The sequence below is a fragment of the Panthera onca genome, chromosome A3 (assembly GCF_046562875.1).
Source record: "Panthera onca isolate mPanOnc1 chromosome A3, mPanOnc1 haplotype 2, whole genome shotgun sequence".
NCBI classification, from domain to species: Eukaryota; Metazoa; Chordata; class Mammalia; order Carnivora; family Felidae; genus Panthera; species Panthera onca.
Genome location: NC_138341.1, coordinates 78,541,710 through 78,562,640, shown reverse-complemented (window position 1 = coordinate 78,562,640; position 20,931 = coordinate 78,541,710). Strand labels below are relative to the sequence as shown.

General features: G+C 39.1%; 1 protein-coding gene across 8 annotated transcripts in view; it reads right to left on the bottom strand.

The window, feature by feature from the left end:
• The window catches only part of VWA3B (von Willebrand factor A domain containing 3B), a 204,978-nt gene extending 184,254 nt beyond the window's left edge, over positions 1 to 20,724 (bottom strand). For 3 of the 8 annotated variants that reach the window (XM_060608041.3, XM_060608044.3, XM_060608047.3), the window contains exons 1-2: positions 20,512 to 20,712; positions 15,287 to 15,514 (exon numbers count right to left, since the gene is read on the bottom strand). In XM_060608041.3, the coding sequence (XP_060464024.3) occupies positions 15,287 to 15,482 (196 nt within the window). In that variant the 5' untranslated portion in view covers positions 15,483 to 15,514; positions 20,512 to 20,712. Of the gene's footprint in view, positions 1 to 15,286; positions 15,515 to 20,511 lie in introns of those variants that run through there. The other 5 variants (XM_060608050.3, XM_081795290.1, XM_060608042.3 and 2 more) reach the window with 5 other exon arrangements.
• Positions 20,725 to 20,931: the final 207 nt, after the last annotated feature.

The following is a 20,931-nucleotide window of genomic DNA, read 5'->3' as shown; positions in this document are numbered from 1 at the left end:
AGAACATTTTCCAACTCATTCTATTAAGCCCATATTACCCTGATACCAAAAAGAGATAAAGGCAGTTATAAAAAAAGAGATAACTATAGACCAATATCCTTCATTATTATATATGCAAAAGTGTATTAGCTATATTGGTTCAATATTCAAAAACCAATCAATAGAATCAACCAAATTAACAGGCTAGCGAAGAAAAAAACCCACATGATCCTTTCAATAGACACAGAAAAAGCATCTGACAAAATTCGACATCCATTCATGATAAAAATTCTCAACACATTAGGAATATAACGAACCTTTCTCAACTTGTTTTTTTTTAATTCTACAAAAAACTTAAAGCTAACTTTATGCTTAATGGTCAAAGATTGAAAGCTTTCCTTTAAGACGTGATGCTAGGTAAGGATGTCCACTCTCACCGCTACTGTTCAACATAGTACTGAAAGTTCTATCCAGCACATGGTAAGACAAGGAAATATAAGGTATATAGATCACAAAGGAAGAATGAAAACTTTCCCTATTTGGAGAGGACATGATGGTCTACCTAGAAATCCCAAGGAATCAAGAGCAACAAAAAAAAATTCTTAGAATTAGTGATTTCAGTAAGGTCACAGGATAGAAAATCAACATTAAAAAATTAGCCATATTTCTTTATACTAGCAATGAACATGTGGAAACCAAAATAAAAAACACAACAGCATTTACAATTGCTTAGAAAAATAAAATACAAAACATGTGCAAGACATATATTGAAAAGTACAACAGCTGATGAAATAAATAAAAGATGTAAATAGACGGAGAGCTATTCCACATTCATGGACTGGAAGACCCACTATAATAAAGATGTCAATTCTACTTAAATTGATATACAGGTCTGGGATGCCTGGGTGGCTCAGTCAGTTGAGAGTCTGACTTCAGGTTAGGTCATGATCTCAAGGTTCGTGAGTTCAACCCCCGCATTGGGCTCTGTGCTAACAACTCAGAGCCTGGAGCCTGCTTCAGATTCTGTGTCTCCCTCTCTCTCTGCCCCTCCCCTGCTCGCACTCTTTGTCTCTGTCTCCCTCTCAAAAATAAAAAAACATTAAAAATTTTTTAAATTGATATACAGGTTTAATGCAATTCCTATCAAAATCCCATCAATATTTAGACATAGACATAGTTATTCTAAAATTTTATGAAAAGGCAAATAAACTAGAGTAGCTAAAACAATTTTGAAAAAGAATAAAGTGGAGGAATCAGTCTGGCCAATTTCAAGACATTACATGGTTACAGTAATCTAGACTGTGTGGTAGTGGTAAAGAGACACATAGACAAATAAAACAAAATAGAGAACCCAGAAATAGCCCCACGCAAGTACAATCACCTAATTTTTAACAAAGATGTGAAAGCAATTCTTAAGATGGACAGTCTTTTATTATTTTATTTTAGTATAGTTGACACACAATGTTACATTGGTTTCAGGTATACAACACAGTAATTCAACCTCTCAATATGCAATATGCTCACTACAGGGGTAGCTAAAATATGTCACTATACAACACTATTACAGTATCATTGACTATAGTCCCTTTGTTGTGTCTTTTATTCCCATGACTTATTCATTCTCTAACTGGTCTCTTGTGTTCCCCACCCCATCCCAACTCTGGCAACCATCAGTTTATTCTCTGCATAGACCTGATTCTGCTTTTTGTTAATTCATTTGTTTTGCTTCTCAGATTCCACATTAGTGAAATCATATGGTATTTATCTTCCTCAGTGTCATTTATTTTACTTATCACAATACCTCTAGGTCTATGTTGTTACAAATGGTAAGATCTCATCCTTTTTATGGTGGCATAATAGTCCATTGTATACATATACCACATCATCCTTATCCATTTGTCTACTGATCAACACTTAGGTTGCTCCCATATCTTGGCTGTTGTAAATAATGTTCCAATAAACACAGGGGTGCAAATACCTTTTCAAATTGATATTTTCCTTTTCTTTGGGTAAATACACAGTAGTAGAATTACTGGGTCATATAGTATTTCTATTTTTAATTTCTAGAGGAACCTCCACATTGTTTGCCACAGTGGCTGTACCAATTTACATTCCCACCACCAGTGTATGGGGGTTCCCTTTTCTCCACATCCTCACCAACACTTGTTATTTCTTGCATTTTTTTCAGTCATCCAGACAGGTGTGGGGTGATATCTTATTTGGTTTTGACTTGCATTTCCCTGATGATGAGTGATGTTGAGCATGTGTCTGTTGGCCATCTGTATGTCTTCTTTGGAAAAATGTCTATTCAAGTCCTCTGCCCATTTTTAAATCAGGTTGTTTGGGGCATTTTGGGTGTTGAGTTGTATAAGTTCTTTATATATTTTGGATATTAACCCTTTATTGGATATACTATTTGCAAATATCTTCTCTCATTCAGTAGGTTGTCTTTTTACTGAAAACCTTTTTATTGTCCTTCACTGTGCAAAAGCCTTTTATTTAATTTTAAATAAAGTTGCTGGAGTGATTAGATATCCATAGTCCAAAAGTGAAACTTCTACAGAAAGTAACTCAAATTGATCATGGGCTAAATGTAAGATAGAAAACTATTAAACTTTTAGTAAAACAAAAATAGGAGAAAACTTTGAGCATCAGCAAGATTCACACAAGAAAAATATCATCAAATAAAAAAAAATCACCAAAATTAACTTCTTTTCTGAGAAACTCTGTTAAGAGAATGAAAAGATGAGCTATAGATTAGGAAAATATATCTGTAAGCCACATATGTGAAAAAGGACTCACATCTAGAATATATAATGAACTCTCAACACTCAACATTAAAAAAACTTAATTAGAAAATGACCAAAAGACATAAAAAAACATTTTGCCAGAGATGATATACAGCAAATAAGCACATGAAAATGTGTTCAACAAAACTAGACATTAGGCGAATATAGACTAAAACCACAATGAAATATCACTACACAAATATTAGAAAATATTAGAACAGCTAAGACTTTTATTTTTTTAAGTTTTTATTTAAATAACAGTTAACATATAGTGTAATATTAAGTTTCAGGTGTACAATATAGTGACTGAACACTTCCATCCCTGTGCTCATCAGAATAAGTGCACTCCTTAATCGCCATGAACAGCTAAAACTTTTCAATTGTGACAATATCAAATGCTGATGATGACGTGGAGAAACTGTCTCTCTCGTATATTACTGAAGTTAATAGCATAGCCACCCTGTAAAAGTTTGGCAGTTTCTGAACAAAACAAAATAAAACTAAACAAAACAAAAAATTAAACACACACTTAACATACCATGTAGCATTTGCATTCCTGGGCACTTATCCCAGAGAAATGAGAACTTATGGTCACACAAAAACATGTAAACAATTGTTCATAGCAGACTTATTTGTAATAGCCCAAAATTGGAAACTATGCAGATGTCTTTTAATGGTGACTGGCTAAACAAACAGCGGTACATCCATACCCTGGAATACAACTACAATAAAAAGAAACAAACTATTGCTACGTGCAATAACTTGGATGAATCTCAAAGAAATAATACTAAGTGAAAAAATGCCAATTTCAAAAGGTCAAATACTACATGATCCCATTTATATAAACATTCTCTACATGAGAAAATTAGAGATAGAAAACAGATTGGTAGTTGCTAGGAGTTAAGGATGTTGGGCGTTACGGTGTCTGTACCACTATAACAGGGTAGCACAATGGAGATCTTTGTGGTAATAAACAGTTCTGTATCTTGATTGTGGTGATGGTTACACAAATCTACACAAGTGGTAAAATTACATAGAATTATTCACACACAGTGCATCCATGTCAAACTCCTTGATATGATATTATACCCAAATTTTATAAGATGTAACCATTAGGAGAAACTAGGTGAAGGGTTCTTGGGTTCTGTCTATATCATCTTTGCAACCTCCTGTAAAGCTATCATTATTTCAGAATAACAAGTACCAATCAATCAACCAAACAACTAATCATTCAAAAAAAGAGAGAAGGTGAAATAAAAACAGTATCAGATGAACAAAAACTAAGAAAATCTGTCATCAGCAGACCTGCACTACAAGAAATGATTCAAAGAAATTCTTTAGGAACAAATACCAGATGGAACTTCTAGGAAGCAAGAATATTATAAATAGTAAATATGTGGATGTAAAATGCTATTTTCTCCCACTCAGTTTCTTTAAATGACAAATGACTTTTTAAAGCAATAATCATAACACCGACTTGTGAGGTTTATGATGTATATAAAAATAAAATACATTAAACAATAATACCAAGGACAGGAGTGGGGGGTAAGTGGAGTTATACTGTTGCAAGGTTCTTACACCTTACATGATGTAGTACAAAGCTAACTTTTGACAGACTATAACAAGTTAAGGATATAATCACTAAAGCAACCACTGAAAACAAAACACAAAAAGGGCATACATAAAAAGCCTATTGAAATGTAAATGGAAAAATTTAGAGACTACAGATAGCCTGAAAGTTAAAGACTGTAAACATATATGCCATGTACAAATGAAGCCTAAGAAAGTGGCAGTGGTTGTATCAATATTAAAGTAAATGTCAAAACCAGGACTATCATCTGGGACAAAGAGGACATTTAAAAATTATTAAGGGAGGAGGGGCCAACATGGCGGAGAAGTAGGGAGATCCGAAGTTCCCTCGTCTTTCAAACACAGCAGTGTTGAGGCCAAAGGACTCTGAACTCCAAGAGTCCAGGCTGCAAAGTGATAGAGACGCCTCCAGGGACCCATGGGGACAACATGACAGGCCATACCGGCGTGACTGTGAACTGGGAGAGATAAAACAGGAGGCAGAGGAAAGGAGGGGAGGGATCCCCTTCTGTGGAGAGACAAAGGGAAGAGAAAAAGAGGCTGGGAAAGTGTAATACAGTATCTGGACAAGAGAAAAACCATGGACAAGGATGGAGAAAGATCCAATCTAACTGTGGGGCTTTCTCCAGACTGGGGCCAGCTGCCCTGTTTGAGTACCTGGGGAGGAAGGGAGCCAGCCCCGGTTCAGTAACTAGTTCAGAGGCATAGTGCGCAATGGGAGAAAGCAATCCCCTCCCTGGAGTGCTGTGGGAAGAAGGTATGTAGCCATTCAAAGGGCAAAGGTTTCCTGTGCCCACCAGCCAGAGGCCATAAATGGGGCAGTGCAAAGCAGCACTTACCAGAAACCAGGGTGGATGGAGTGGGAACCTTAAAGACATCAGGGTTTAAATCCCAGCCCAATGCCAGGAAGGCACAGGAGTCAGCAGAGTGTGACAAACTGCCTCGTTTGCACCCGCAACACAGTGAGGATGGCTTGAACAGAGTTGTTGGGGACACCCGGTCCATGGAGGAGACACTGGAGGGGTCGCCATTTTTCTCCCCACCACAGGGCTTCAGGGAACCGACAGTGGACAGTGGGCCCACAGTGGAGGTGGGACTCACCTACACCAAACCACGCCCCTCTGGCCTGGTAAGTGCATGTCTACTGGAGCAGGATTGACAGTGACAAACCAGTCAGCCCCTCCTCCAGACCTGTGGGGAATAAACTTAGAAATTCCCTAGGCTTGCACCAATGGGTTAACAAGGCAGAAAGAATTACAAAGTCATAGGATGCTCACATCCAAGCTTGGGTAAACAAGATTAGACCCCCAGGATAGACCAGAGGGGGGCAAAGTCCCCCAGAATAGAGTGGGGGGAGCAAAGACCCCCAATACAAAGGCATATGAGGTAAACAAGATTAGGTATTCACGGCAAAAGTGTGCCCCAATTTTGTACTATAGCAGAAAGCTGCTTTCACAGGAGGGAAGGACTAAATTAGGTAAATGAGTAAATAGGGCTATAGACTGCTGCACTGCAGGTGAAGCTACCCAGATCAGAGCTGACTAACAAAAGAAAGGTGCCTTGTTAACCCTGAGGTTATATGCTCTGTCTCATCCCCTAGGCTAGCTAAGATAAACAGACACGGTGCCTCCTGTCTGCCTTAACTACCATCTGCCCATCTGCCCAGCACCAGGTTGTATTTCATATTAACCCAAACCCCAAACACCATATATCTTCAAAACCCCCTTTCCCTCATGCCCATGAGTTAATGTTCACAGATTCATTGTCTCTTTGTGCATGCCCATCAGGTTTGTAAGCCTTCTAATCTTAATAAATACAGAGCAAGGACTCTTATTCAGGGCTTTTGTCTTTTCCTGGACATTAGCCATCTCTTGCTTTTAATTCTGCATCCGCTCTCTTGCTGGTCAAGAGAGAACTTTAGATTTAGAGTCTACAACACAGACCAGCGCTCTTGCATTGCCTGATTTAGTTCTCAGACAATTCTTATTATATATGTATATTCTTCCTTCCTGTTCTCTTTCTTATCTTTTCCCTCCTCTAGTCTGGTCACTCTGGTTTTGGTTTGTTTAATCAGACATATTTTTTAATCTATTCTCTTCATACATGTTAGACACCTCCTTATTTTCCTTTTTCTCTCTCTGGATTAAGCCATATAGTTTCTCTATCTGGTCAATTTTTCTTCTCTTTTTCCTGGCCCCTGTCATTTCTCTCTTTGTATGGGATAAGGCCTCTTCCATCAGCACGGCTTCCACCCTGTTTTTTACTTATAGCTGGTGTTTCTGGTTTTTTGTTTTTCTGTTTTTTTGTTTGTGTGTTTGTTGTTGTTTTCTGTTTGTTTTCCTTCCCACAGCAACTTCAAGGAACAAATCAAAGCACACCTAGTGGAGGGTCCAAAACATCACTACAGTAGGGAGATAAAGTAGCCAAAGTCACAATAACAGAGAGCATAACACTCTCCAAAAAACACCACCTGAAGGGCCAGGCCCTGGACAGTATATGACCCCTCTTTAACATAGTAGTGCTCACAGGTGCAGAGCACATAACAAGCTTTTAAACACATGAGGGACAGAAAACTAGCCAAAAGGATGAAATAGAAGAATTCTCCTCAGAAGAATTCCAGGAAGAAATGATAGCTAAAGAATTGATCAAAACAAATATAAACAAAAAACAGATAATTGAACAAGAATTTAGAATAAAAGTCATAAGATTAATCGCTGGGCTTGAAAAAAGCATAGAAGACAGCAGAGAATCTATTGCTGCAGAGACTAAGGACCTAAAAAATAGTCATAATAAATTAAAAATGCTGTAAATGAGGTGCAAAGTAAACTAGAGGCAATGACAGTGAGGATTGAAGAAGCAGAGGGGAGATTAGGTGAAATAGAAGAAAAAATTATGAAAAAAGATGAAGCTGAGAAAAAGAGAGATAAAAACATTCTGAACCATGAGGGGAGAGTCAGAGAACTAAGTGATTCAATAAAACAGAACAAGATCCATATCATATGAGTTCCAGAAGAAAAAGAGAGAGAAAAGGGCCAAAGGTGTACCTGAACAAATTGTAGCTCAGAACTTCCCCAATCCAGGGAAGGAAACAGACATTGAAATCCAGGAGGCACAGAGAATTCCCTTCAGAATCAATCTTCTGCATGATATATTATAATGAAACTGGCAAAATACAAACAGAAAGAGAGAATTCTGAAAGCAGCTAGGGATAAACAGGCCTTAACCTACAAGGGTAGACACATAAGGGTAGTAGCAGAACTACCTACTGAAACTTGGAAGGCCAGAAAGGAGTGGAAGGAAATTTTCAATGTGCTGAATAAGAAAAATATGCAGTTAAGAATCCTTTATCCATCATGGCTGTCATTCAGAATAGAAGGAGAGATAAAGGTTATCCCAGACAAACAAAAACTGAAGGAATTCAATACCACTAAACCAGCCCTACAAGAGTTCCTAAGGGGAACTCTGTGAGTGGAATGTTGCAAAGACTACAAAGGACCAGAGACATCACTACAAGCATGAAACCTACAGATAACACAATGACTCTAAACCCATATTTTCAATAATAACACTGAATGTAAATGGACTAAATGCTCCAATCAAAAGACATAGGGTATGAGAATGGATAAAAAAATTAGACCCATCTATATGCTGTCTACAAGAGACTCATTTTAGACCTGAGGACACCTTCAGATTGAAAGCGAGGGGATGGAGAACCATCTATCATGTTACTGGAAGTCAAAATAAAGCTGGAGTAGCCATATTTATACCAGACAAACTAGATTTTAAACTAAAGGCTATAACAAGAGATGGAGAAGAACATTATATCATAATTATGGGGTCTCTCCATCAAGAAGAGCTAACAATTATAAATGTTTATGCACCAAATTTGAAAGCACCCAAACATATAAAACAATCACAAACATAAGCAATCTTACTGATAAGAATGTGGTAATTGCAGGGGACTTTAATATTCCACTTACAACAATGGACAGATCATCTAGACAGAAAATCAATAAAGAAACAACGGCCCTGAATGATACACTGGACCAGATGGACTTGACAGATACATTCAGAACTTTTCATCCTAAAGCAGCAGAATACTTTCTTCTCAAGTGCACATGGAACATTCTCCAAGATAAATCACATACTGGGTCACAAAATAGCCCTCAATAAATATAAAAGAATTGAGATCATACCATGCACACTTTCAGATCACAATGCTATGAAACTTGAAATCAACCACAGGAAAAAGTTTGGAAAACCTCCAAAGGCATGGAGGTTAAAGAACATCCTATTAAAGAATGAACAGGTCAACCAGGCAATTAAAGAAGAAATTTAAAAATATATTGAAATAAATGAAAATGAAAAAACAACAATCAAACCCTGTGGGATGTAGCAAAGGCAGTCCTAAGAGGAAAATACATTGCAGTCCAGGCCTATCTCAAGAAACAAGAAAAATCCCAAATACAAAATCTAATAGCACACCTAAAGGAACTAGAAGCAGAAAAACAAAGAAACCCCAAAGCCAGCAGAATAAGAGAAATAATAACAATCAGAGCAGAAATAAACAATATAGAATCCAAAAAAACAGAACAGATAAATGAAACTAAGAGTTGTTTTTTTGAAAAAATAAACAAAATTGATAAACCCCTAGCCAGACTTCTCAAGAAGAAAAGATAGAGGACCCAAAGAGATAAAATCGTGAATAAAAAAAGACAGATCACAAACAATACCACAGAAACACAATTATCAGAGAATACTATGAAAAATTATACGCCAACAAACTGGACAACCTGGAAGAAATGGACAAATTCCTAGACATCCACACACTACCAAAACTCAAACGGGAGGAAATAGAAAATTTTAACAGGCCCCTAACCAGCAAAGAAATTGAATCAGTTATCAAAAATCTCCCAACAAATAAGAATCCTGGGCCAGATGGCTTTCTAGGGGAGTTCTACCAAGCATTTATCTTCTTTTTTTTTTTTTTTTTTTTTTTTTTTTTTTTTTTTTAATTTTTTTTTTTTCAACGTTTTTTTATTTATTTGTGGGACAGAGAGAGACAGAGCATGAACGGGGGAGGGACAGAGAGAGAGGGAGACACAGAATCGGAAACAGGCTCCAGGCTCTGAGCCATCAGCCCAGAGCCTGACGCGGGGCTCGAACTCACGGACCGTGAGATCGTGACCTGGCTGAAGTCGGACGTTTAACCGACTGCGCCACCCAGGCGCCCCTCTACCAAGCATTTAAAGCAGAGTTAATACCTATCCTTCTCAAGCTATACCAAAAAATAGAAACAGAAGGAAAGCTTCCAGACTCCTTCTATGATGCCAGCATTATCTTGATTCCCAAACCAGACAGAGACCCCACAAACAAGGAGAATTACAGGCCAATATCCCTGATGAACATGGATGCAAAAATTCTCAACAAGATACTAGCATATTGAATTCAACAGCATGTAAAAAGAATTATTCATCATGATCAAGTGGGATTCATTCCTGGACTGCAGGGCTGGTTCAATATTTGCAAATCAATCAATGTGATACACCACATTAATAAAAGAAAGGATAAGAACCATATGATCCTATCAAATAGATGCAGAAAAAGCATTTGACAAAATACAGCATGCTTTCTTAATAAAAACCCTCAAGAAAGTCAGGATAGAAGGAACATACTTAAACATCATAAAAGCCATATATGAAAAGCCCACAGCTAATTTCATCCTCAATGGGGAAATACTGAGAGCTTTCCCCCTGAGATTAGGAACACGACAGGGATGTCCACTCTCACCACTGTTGTTTAACATAGTGTTGGAAGTCCTAGCTTCGGCAATCAGAAAACAAAATGAAATGAAAGGCATCCAACTTGGCAAAGAAGAAGTCAAACTTTCACTTTCTGCAGATGACATGACACTCTACATACAAAACCCTAAAGACTCCACCAAAAGACTCCTAGAACTGATACATGAATTCAGCAAAGTCCCAGGGTACAAAATCAATGTACAGAAATCGGTTGCATTTTTACACACCAATAATGAAGCAATAGAAAGAGAAATCAAGAAACTGATCCCACTTACAATTGAACCAAGAACCATAAAATACCTAGGAATAGGGGCGCCTGGGTGGCTCAGTCGGTTGGGCGACCGACTTCGGCTCAGGTCATGATCTCACGGTCCGTGAGTTTGAGCCCCGCATCGGGCTCTGTGCTGACAGCTCAGAGCCTGGAGCCTGTTTCAGATTCTGTGTCTCCCTCTCTCTGTGACCCTCCCCCATTCATGCTCTGTCTCTCTCGGTCTCAAAAATAAGTAAACGTAAAAAAAAAAAAAAATTAAAAAAAAAAATACCTAGGAATAAACTTAACCAAAGATGTAAAAGATCTGTATGCTGAAAACTATAGAAAACTTATGAATGAAATTGAAGAAGACAAAAGAAATGGAAAAACATTTCATGTTCATAGATTGGAAGAACAAATATTGTTAAAATGTTAATACTACCCAAAGCAATCTACACATTCAATGCAATCCCAATCAAAATTGCACTGGCATTCTTCTCAAAGCTAAAACAAACAATCCTAAAATTTGTATGGAACCACAAAAGACCCCAAATAGCCAAAGTAACGTTGAAAAAGAAAACCAAAGCAAGAGGCATCACAATCCCGGATTTCAAACTATATTACAAACCTGTAATCATCAAGACAGCATGGTATTGTCACAAAAATAGACACATAGACCAATGGAATACAATAGAGAACCCAGAATTGGACCCACAAAGGTATGGCCAACTACTCTTTGACAAAGCAGTAAAGAGCATCCAATAGAAAAAAGACAGTCCCTTTAGCAAATGGTGCTGGCAGAACTGGAAAGCAACATGCAGAAGGATGATGCTAGACCACTTTCTTACACCATACACAAAAATAAACTCAAAATGGATGAAAGACCTAAAGGTGAGACAGGAACCATCAAAACACTAGAAGAGAAAACAGGCAACCACCTCTTTGACATCAGCCTCAGCAATTTCTTGCTTGACACATCTCCAAAAGCAAGGGAATTAAAAGCAAAAATGAACTATTGGGGGGCGCCTGGGTGGCGCAGTCGGTTAAGCGTCCGACTTCAGCCAGGTCACGATCTCGCGGTCCGTGAGTTCGAGCCCCGCGTCAGGCTCTGGGCTGATGGCTCGGAGCCTGGAGCCTGTTTCCGATTCTGTGTCTCCCTCTCTCTCTGCCCCTCCCCCGTTCATGCTCTGTGTCTCTCTGTCCCAAAAATAAATAAAAAACGTTGAAAAAAAAAAAAAATGAACTATTGGGACCTCATCAAGATAAAAAGCTTCTGCACTGCAAAGGAAACAATCAACAAAACTAAAAGGCAACCAATGGAATGGGAAAAGATATTTGCAAATGACATATCAGATAAAGGGCTAGTATCCAAAATCTATGAAGAACTTACCAAACTCAACACCCAAAAAACAAATAATCCACTGAAGAAATGGGCAGAGACATGAATCGACACTTTTCCAAAGAAGATATCCAGATGGCCAACAGACACATGAAAAGATGCTCCATGTCACTCACCATCAGAGAACTACAAATTAAAACCACACTGAGATACTATCTCACACCAGTCAGAGTAGCTAAAATTAACAACTCAGGAAACTACAGATGCTGGCAAGGATGTAGAGAAATGGGAACCTTCTTGCTTTGTTAGTGGGAATGTAAACTGGTGCAGCCACTCTGGAAAACTGTGGAGGTTCCTCAAAGAATCAAAAATAGAGCTATCCTACGACCCAGCAGTAGCACTATTAAATTTATCCAAGGGATACAGGAATGCTGATTCATAGGGGCACATGTATCCCAATGTTTATACCAGTGCTGTAAACAATAGCCAAATTATGGAAAGAGCCTAAATGTCCATCACCTGAAGAATGGATAAAGAAGGTATGGTTTATATATACAATGGAATACTACCTGGCAATGAGAAAGAATGAAATCATGCCATTTGCAGCAATGTGGATAAAACGGAAAGGTATTATGCTGAGTGAAATGAGTCAGAGAAGGACAGATATCATATGTTTCACTCATATGTGGATCTGAAGAAACTTAACAAAAGACCATAGGGGAAGGGAAGGGGAACAAAATAGTTACAAACAGAGAGGGAAGTAGGCAAACCATAAGAGACTCTTAAATACAAACTGAGGGTGGATGGAGGAGTTGTGGAGAGGGAAAAATGGGTGATGAGCATTAAGGAGGGTACTTGTTGGGATGAGTACTGGGTGTTGTGTGTAAGCAATGAACCACAGGAATCTACCCCGAAAACCAAGAGCACACTTTACACACTGTATGTTAGCCAATTTGAGAATAAATTATATTAAAAATAATAAAAAAAAATTATTAAAATTTGTAAATTCATCAGAAAGATATGACAATCCTAAATGTGTGTGTGTACTTATTAGAGCTTCAAATTACATGAAAAAAACTTATAGAACTAAGAAAAGGACAAAGCCACTATGCAAAAATATCTCTGAAGACACAGAACATCTCTATGATACAATAAAACCAACTACCCTGAACAAATTAACATTTATAAATATTACCTCACAACTGCAGAATACACATTCTTTTCAGATGTGTTATGAAATGTGCACAATAAAACAAATCTCAGTACATTTTAAAAGACAAAAATCTTACTATGTTTTCTAACATAAACAGAAGTAAATAACAAGACACCTTTAAAAATCCAAAAATATTTGAAAATTAAACATTTCTTTTAAAAATGAATCAAAGAAAAAAGTCACAAGAGAAAAAAATATTCTGAACTCAGTAATGATGAAAATATTACCTATCAAGATTTGGATTCAGCTAAAGCAATCCTTAGAGGAATTTTAAATGACTATGTGAAAGGAGAAGAAAGGCTTAAAATCAATTACCTAAGTTTCCACATTAAGCTGGAAAAAGGAATGCAAATTAAACTCAAAGTAAGTGGATAGAAATAATAAAGATCAAAGCAGATATCAATGAAATAAAAAACAAAGAATAGGGAAAAAGAAACAACAAAACCAAAATTTGGTTCTTTGGAAAGAGTTGTGATATACTGCTAAAAAGACTCATCAAGAAAGAAGTGAGAAAAAACACCAATTATATCTGAAATGAAAGAGGGAACATCACTATAGATTCTGCAGGCATTAAAAAAAGTGTTAAGGGAATATTATGAAACATGTTTTGTCAATATATTGGAAAACACTGATGAAGTGAACAAAGTCCTTGAAAAACAAAACTTTCTAAAATTGGCATGATGAAACAGAAAATCTGAATAGCCCTATGTCTATTACAGAAATGGAATTCTTGTCCAAATTTTCCTATAAACAAAACTTCAGGTTCAGGTAAGTTTCACTGGTGAGTTCCATCAAACATTTACAGAAGAAATTATACCACTCATATAAAAGCACCATCAGAACATACAGGAGGAAGGAATACTTTCAAATCATTTTATGAGGCCAGCATAATCCTGATGCCATAGTCTGACAAGGGCATTAAAAGAAAATCACAGAGCAGTATTTTCCATGACCTTAGATTGAAAAATCCTTGACAAAATATACAGAACTACTATTTTTGCTAATATCAATAACTGAATTATAGTTATTTGAAATACAAGATAAAACTTTCAGTTTGTTTCCTTATGTAGGAATCCTATAGACCCTGACTCTGGCAGCCCCACCCCCAGCCCTCACTGAAAGGTATTTAGAAGGTATAGGGCTGGTTGTACCACCCCTTACAGAAGGATAAATAACGCACAGCCTGAACCCTGAAGAGCAAAGTCCTTGCCATTAGAATGGGCCTCCAGATCAGTCTGTAACAACCACATCCCCTACACCTTCCTTATCACCAGTATAGAACAAAGCTGCCAAGAGAACTGGTGAAAAATCTCAAAACCACAGTATTATTGGCCACTCAATAAATATATGCTTAATTAATTAATTAATTGGCTAATTCAAAATTACTGAGTAAAATCCAAGTAATAGAAATTGCCCTGATTGAAGGAGTGCTCCTCAAATAGGGTGTTACTCATACATTGGACAGGACACTCCTGCTGGGTGGGCTATCTCACACGCTGTAAGACATTCTGTATCCCTGGTCCCCTGGGCCCTATATTTCAGTAGCAACCCAAATCAATATGTCATCAGAAAATAAACAAAAGCAGGGTGCCTGGGTGGCTCCGTTGGTTGAGCGTCTGACTCTTGATTTCAGCTCAGGTCATAATCCCAGGGTCGTGGGATCCAACCCCACATGGGGCTCCAAGCTAAGTGTGGAGCCTCCTTAAGATTGTCACTCTCTCCCTCTGTCCCTCTCACCTGCTCATACTCTCACTCTCTCTAAAATAAAATTAAAAATTAAAAATTAAAAAACAAAAGCAAAACCAAAATACACCCTCACCCATTTCTATACTCCCTGCTGGAAAGCTATACTACTGGGAGTTCAGGACCAAATTTCTAACCAATGTATTTAAAAACACTGGACCATGATATCACATAAAGAGAGGCTATGACAGGAAAACAGCATGTTCTCCCTGAAACCATACACAGCTATTGTCTTAATCAACAGCCTCCTGAAGGGGTCTGCACATCCCAAGGGATGAAGAAGACGTCTGCTGTGGTGTGCACAACTTCTATTTACTTTTATTTCATCTTTAAAAGGGCAAAGAATGAAACGCAGCATTACTAATATTTAATAAGTGGACTGATAATCATACACCTATATAACAAACATATATTGGAGATCCATGCACAAACACTTTTTACCAATAAAGATGCGAGATCAGAACAAGCTCAGAGGCGTGTGGTTTTGAGGGGCCTTCAGAGCTGATGCAGTGTCCCCTCCAAGGCTACGGGATGGGATGCTGGTTGGGTTCTCCAACCGATACTACTTTGTGAGTACTATACCTTCACAATGTGGGAATCCGATCTGTGACAAAATCTGTTTCAAGGTCAATTTTTTGCTCTTAAGCCCATGTAGTTGAAGCCATTCCTCAGATGAGATGAGACTCTGCCCGGCCAAATCTGTTTTGGTATTGCTTAGTCTCTCTTGCCCCTGCAGCTGCTGCTCAGAGATGGTGGAAGATGAATCTGCTAGCTCCATCTCGGAATTAGGATCTAAATCACAGAGACCTCCTATAAGGGCAAGTGTGAAAATCAGACTTTCTGAGGACTTGGAACCAATCTAACATCAACAGGGGATTGGTTTAATATAAATTACAGTGCAACCATTAAGTGTAATTCTATCTACCAGTTAAAAATTTTAATATAGATGTATATTTGCCAACAAAGATGCCCACATATATTGCTAAAATTTATCCATAAAATTCAATCTGCATCCATCCATACTCCTATACACACAGAAGAACACCTAGAAAGGTAAATACCAACAGGTTACAGTAGTTTTATCTGTGTGGTGGGAATATGTGTAGTTTTTGCCTTTTCCATACTGTTTAAATTTTTACATTGAATATTTAAACATTTCTGAAAGAGGATTTACTTTCATAATCAGAAAAAATGCAAAGTTCTTCCATTTTGGAAAATAAACATTCGCTCCCGAACCTTCATTACACATCAGTATTCCAATTATAATTGCACCTGACCTTTCACTTCCAAAGGATAAAGAGGGTAAAACCCTGAGAGGAAACACACCTGTTCTGTAAGTGGAGTGTCTAATTGGGAGCTAGTGATAGCGTGGGAACTGGATTGCAGCTCAGCCCAGCTAGAATACACAGATTCACTTGCCAAATGTTTTATTTTAAAGTTGGACTTAAACATTCTGAATCATGTAGCCAGCTGTTCTGGGACCAGCTGGACTCAAGGCAATATGCTACATATTAAACTTATCTAGACCCGCCTAAATATAGCTAGTGTACACAAGAGGAAAGGAGTGGCCAGACAGTAATGCAATCTTAACCCACTCATCACAACTTCAAGGCAGGGCCTGATTAACTTGGAGAAAGACAAAGGTCTGCTCTTCTCTGTACCCAGAGTGTGAAACACATATAAATTTGTTCCCTGGACTATAAAACTTCAACAAGAGTAGTTTCCCATTTCTAAAACTCCAAACATATTCCCTGCACGACTCTGTTACAGTATGAACAATCAAATACAGAAATCAGTTGAACAGGGGTGCCTGGGTGGCTCAGTCGGTTAAGCATCCTACTTTAACTCAGGTCATGATCTCAAGGTTCGTGAATTCAACCCCCACATCAGGCTGTGCACTGACAGCTCAGAGCCTGGAGCCTGTTTCAGGTTCTGTGTTTCCCTCTCTCTCTCTGCCACTCCCCTGCTTGTGCATTCTCTCTCTCTCTCTCTCTCTCTCTCTCTCAAAAAAAAAAAAAATCACCTTTAAAAAACATTTTTTAATAAATAAAAAAAGAAATCAGTTGGACATAGGCTAGGGAGTTTTCATAAAAAGATATTAGAAATATTATTATTAGCAATGAATGAGTTTTTCGTGGGTAAGCACTTGATTGCAAAGAGCTATGTCCAAATAAATTATTTAGAAATCATTATCCTTTAGTAATTGTGCCTTGTTTATATACCCTCTTTTATTCCAAGTACCTTTTACCCTCAAGTTCCCAGTTATCTGAGCTACTAAGTTTGGGCTTCTCCTCTGACTTTAGACTCACAGAATGTGAAAACAAGAACAGACTTTAACTTTCTTTTTGAGATCTGTCCAACAAAGACTGCCAGCTGAAGAACTTTTAAATTTGGTTAACAGTTCCTATAGAAACAAGAAAAGTAATCTCAGAATAAAGATTTTTTACTATCTCATCATTTCCAATTAATCTTTCTTTTCCCTGACACACACTCACCCACCTCCTATGTTTTTCTTACTAGAGGGAGCTACATATCAGAGGTTCAAAAGGGGGCACAGCTATACAAATTGTCTTATAAGGCTCCTAAACTGGATTTTGGACATTTAAAGGTTTCAGAAGAGTCATACGTTTTTTTATATAAGATTTTCTTTTTTTTTTTTAATGTTTATTTTTGAGAGAGAGACAGAGCATGCACAGGGGAGGGGCAGAGAGAGAGGGAGACAGACTCTGAAGCAGGCTCCAGGCTCCCAGCTGTCAGCGCAGAGCCCGATGTGGGGCTTGAACTCATGAACCACGAGATCATGACCTGAGCAGAAGTCAGATGCTTAACCAACTGAGCCACCCAGGCCCGAACATGTTCTTGATCCCAAACAAAATACAACTGAATCCTCCAGCTAAGGTGCATGCCCCAGTGCCTCCTGCACGCACGTGGCTTAAAAAAATTTTTAAATAAATATTTTTAAAAAGGTCTGGTTGGCTCTATTGAATTTGAGAAACTGTATGAGTCATTCTGATTCAGATCTTGACTAAGGATTTTTAAGCCTAAGACTACCCACATTGTCAGAAATGAAAGAACCTGGAAAATGGAAATAATCCGAGAAAACAGGAAGAAAGGGGTGCCTGGGTGGCTCGGGTGATTAAACGTCCAAACAGAAGGGATCATTCTACTCAGGCTGTATAAGAGATACTCTGTCAGGGGGAGTCTGGGTGGCTCAGTTGGTTGAACGTCCAACTTCGGCTCAGGTCATGATCTCACAGTTCATGAGTTCAAGCCCCACATTGGGCTCTGCACTAACAGCTAGGAACCTGGAGCCTGCTTCAGATTCTGTGTGTCCCTCTCTCTCTCTCTCTCTCTCTGGGAAAAATAAATAAACATTTAAAAAAAAATTTTTAATTAAAAAAAAGAAAAGATACTCTGTCAGAGCAAGGGAGCCTGCCAGAGCAATGATGCCAAATGACCCAACAAAGCAACCCCTCCACACACTGACCACCTGCTTTCCCATATCTAAGCTGGTCTCAGGCAGTTCTCCTATGTGAAATCTTAGAGTTCAGGGCCCATTTCAACCTTTATTCCCTCTATTAAGCCTCTCCAGACCCCCTCCCCAACCTTCTGCAGCATGTTTCCAGCAAAGTTCCAACTGTCACTTTGACACTTCACCAATATGACCTTGGGCACTTCAGGTTTGCCTTGTCTAACTAAAAGGTTCAATGATTGCAGGGACAAACTATATGAATGTCCTCAGTACAGTGCCTTAAATACAGCAGGCACTTTGTAAGGGTGTTGAATTAAATTGATCACTCAGAATTACTAAGAATCCTGATTTTTAAAAAAAATTTTTAACGTTTATTTGTTTTTGAGTGGGGGGAGGGGCAGAAAGAGGGGGACAGAGGATCCGAAGCAGGCTCTGTGCTGACAGCAGAGAGCCCAATGTGGGGCTCAAACTCAGGAACCATGAGATCATGACCTGAGCTAAAGTCGGACGTTTAATCAACTGAGCCACCCAGGCACCCTGAGAATCCTAATCTTTCAATAAGGCAGCAATTTTTTTAGGTCAAACAAGGCTAAAATCGGGAAATAGCGTCTCTTTAACAGAGACATTTTATCTTCCAGATATCACTATGTTGTTATTATTATTACTATGACTTTTCAGAATCTCTTCATCTGAGGTTATTACAAATTGGGGAACAGAGGAATCCAGAAGTAAGAAACAAGTCCAGTTGAACACTGCCCTAAGTTTCAAAAGCTATCTCAAGAGCTAAAGTTTGGGGAAATAGGAAGGGATTTCCAAAAAAGAATGTGGAAATATAAACAAAAAAAAAAAAAAATAGAAGAGAAAGAAAAGAAGTGAAAGTCTGAGCTGAAGGTAAGAGCAGGAAGCCAGAGCTTGGGGGAACACAGAAAGGTAAAGTCGGCAGAAGTCAAAAGCCCCAACCAAGGGAACAAGGGGCTCCAAGTGCAGCCAGTCTGTACTGCTGAAGTCTGCCCATAGGGGGCAGCTAAGAGATGCCCCAAGGTTGTTCTGAGGTGAGCACCTTGGGGAAGTTCTCATGGCTTAAGAGATTGGGTCCTACATAGTCAGAGGTTGAGGCACAATGCACTTCAAGTCCATTAATTCAGATTAAACATTCGGTATACTCCTGTTTTGTTATCAACACCCAAAACTTCTATATCATTGTTAATTCTTACTGAAAATGAAGCGTAGGTTAGGTGGATATATCTTGTGATTTATGTGAGTTTTGAATTATAATCATTCCAGGGAGAAAGGAAGCTGGGTTAAGCCGCTTGGGTAGCCTCCTGCAACTCTCCCCCAGAAACCCTTAATCTACTTCTCCCTCCATTTTCCTGCCCTTAAAGAGCAAGGCTAGCCTGTGATCATCTGCTCAAATAATGTGGGTAGAGGCAAGGACAGTGAAATGGACTGGCCCACGGCTGAGAAAATGTAGCCAAGAAAAGAAGATCTAAGAATAACTAACTGGGCTGCTTTAGGAAGGTCATTGCTGAGAAGAAAGAAACCAAGAGCTCCTAAGAAGATAAAAGGAAAACTCTACCAAGTGGAAACTAAGCCTAATTGAGTTTTATGTCCATATGAAAAGAGCAAAAGACAATAGAGTTTGTCCTAGTGAGGTGATTGTTAAAACCAAGTAAGTGTAGAAGAAAGGGAGAGAGAGGGGATATCCCAGAACGGAAAGTTGTAGAAATCTGGACACAAGCAAATCCCTTTGTTTTGGACTATTCATGTTCTCACTATTTCTTAAGAATAAATTTCTCCTGGGGGGTGCCTAAGTGGCTCAGTTGGCTAAACGTCCAACTCTTTATTTTGGCTCAGGTCATGATCTCAGGGTTGGTGAGATGGAGCCGGCCAGTTGGGCTCTGCGCTGACAGTGCGGAGCCTACATGGGAATCTCTTTCAAAAATGAACATAAAATAATAAATAAATAAATAAATAAATAAATAAATAAATAAATATCTCCTGGTTCTTGTATTAATTCCAAGCCTAGCGAACTTCACCTTATTACTGTTGGCCTATGATAAGACAGAAAGCAGGAAAACTGGTTCCCCACCAGCGGGGCTGAGCTCCGCTGGGAGTGGGGTATGGTGGTTAGAGCTGTGCAGTAGGAGGGGTCGGTACCTTGTGCCTCAGCCTGACCACAGAACCAAATAGTTAAGTGAACCTGGGAAAATCGTTGAGCTTTTGTGGAGGGCAGTGCAAGTCGGAAACTGCTTAATTCCAAGCTTTCCCTCCACACCCTGCTGGAAACCTTGGCACCTGTTAGGTTCTGGCGTGGAAGGGATCGCATCCCACTTACTAGGCAATCTGTCGGATGAAAGACAAGACGGTTCCTGTTCAGCAGCCGCCCTCCCATTGTCTGGGGGCCTTCTGACCCCCGAGGGCGGGTGAGACGCGCATCCCCCTGGTTGATAAAGCACCAACTCCCTCGGGCAAAGGGTCGGCGCTTGGCTCGAAGGACTCCAGACGTTCTATTTCTCTGTGACCCGAGAGCTAAACTCAGGGCATGTTGACCACGGCGTAGCCCCGGTTGCTCGGACGCGGCCAACCACAGCAGGGCTCCCTGAGCCGGCCCCGCCCACGGAGCGTGCGCCCAGTGGAGGCGGGGCCAGCGGGACGAAGGGGCGGGGCTCTAAGGCAGGGTCCGGGGCGTGGTTGCGAAGGAGGGTGTGCCGGATTCCTGAGGCACCCAAGGTCACCACCTCAGACCCAAAGCAAG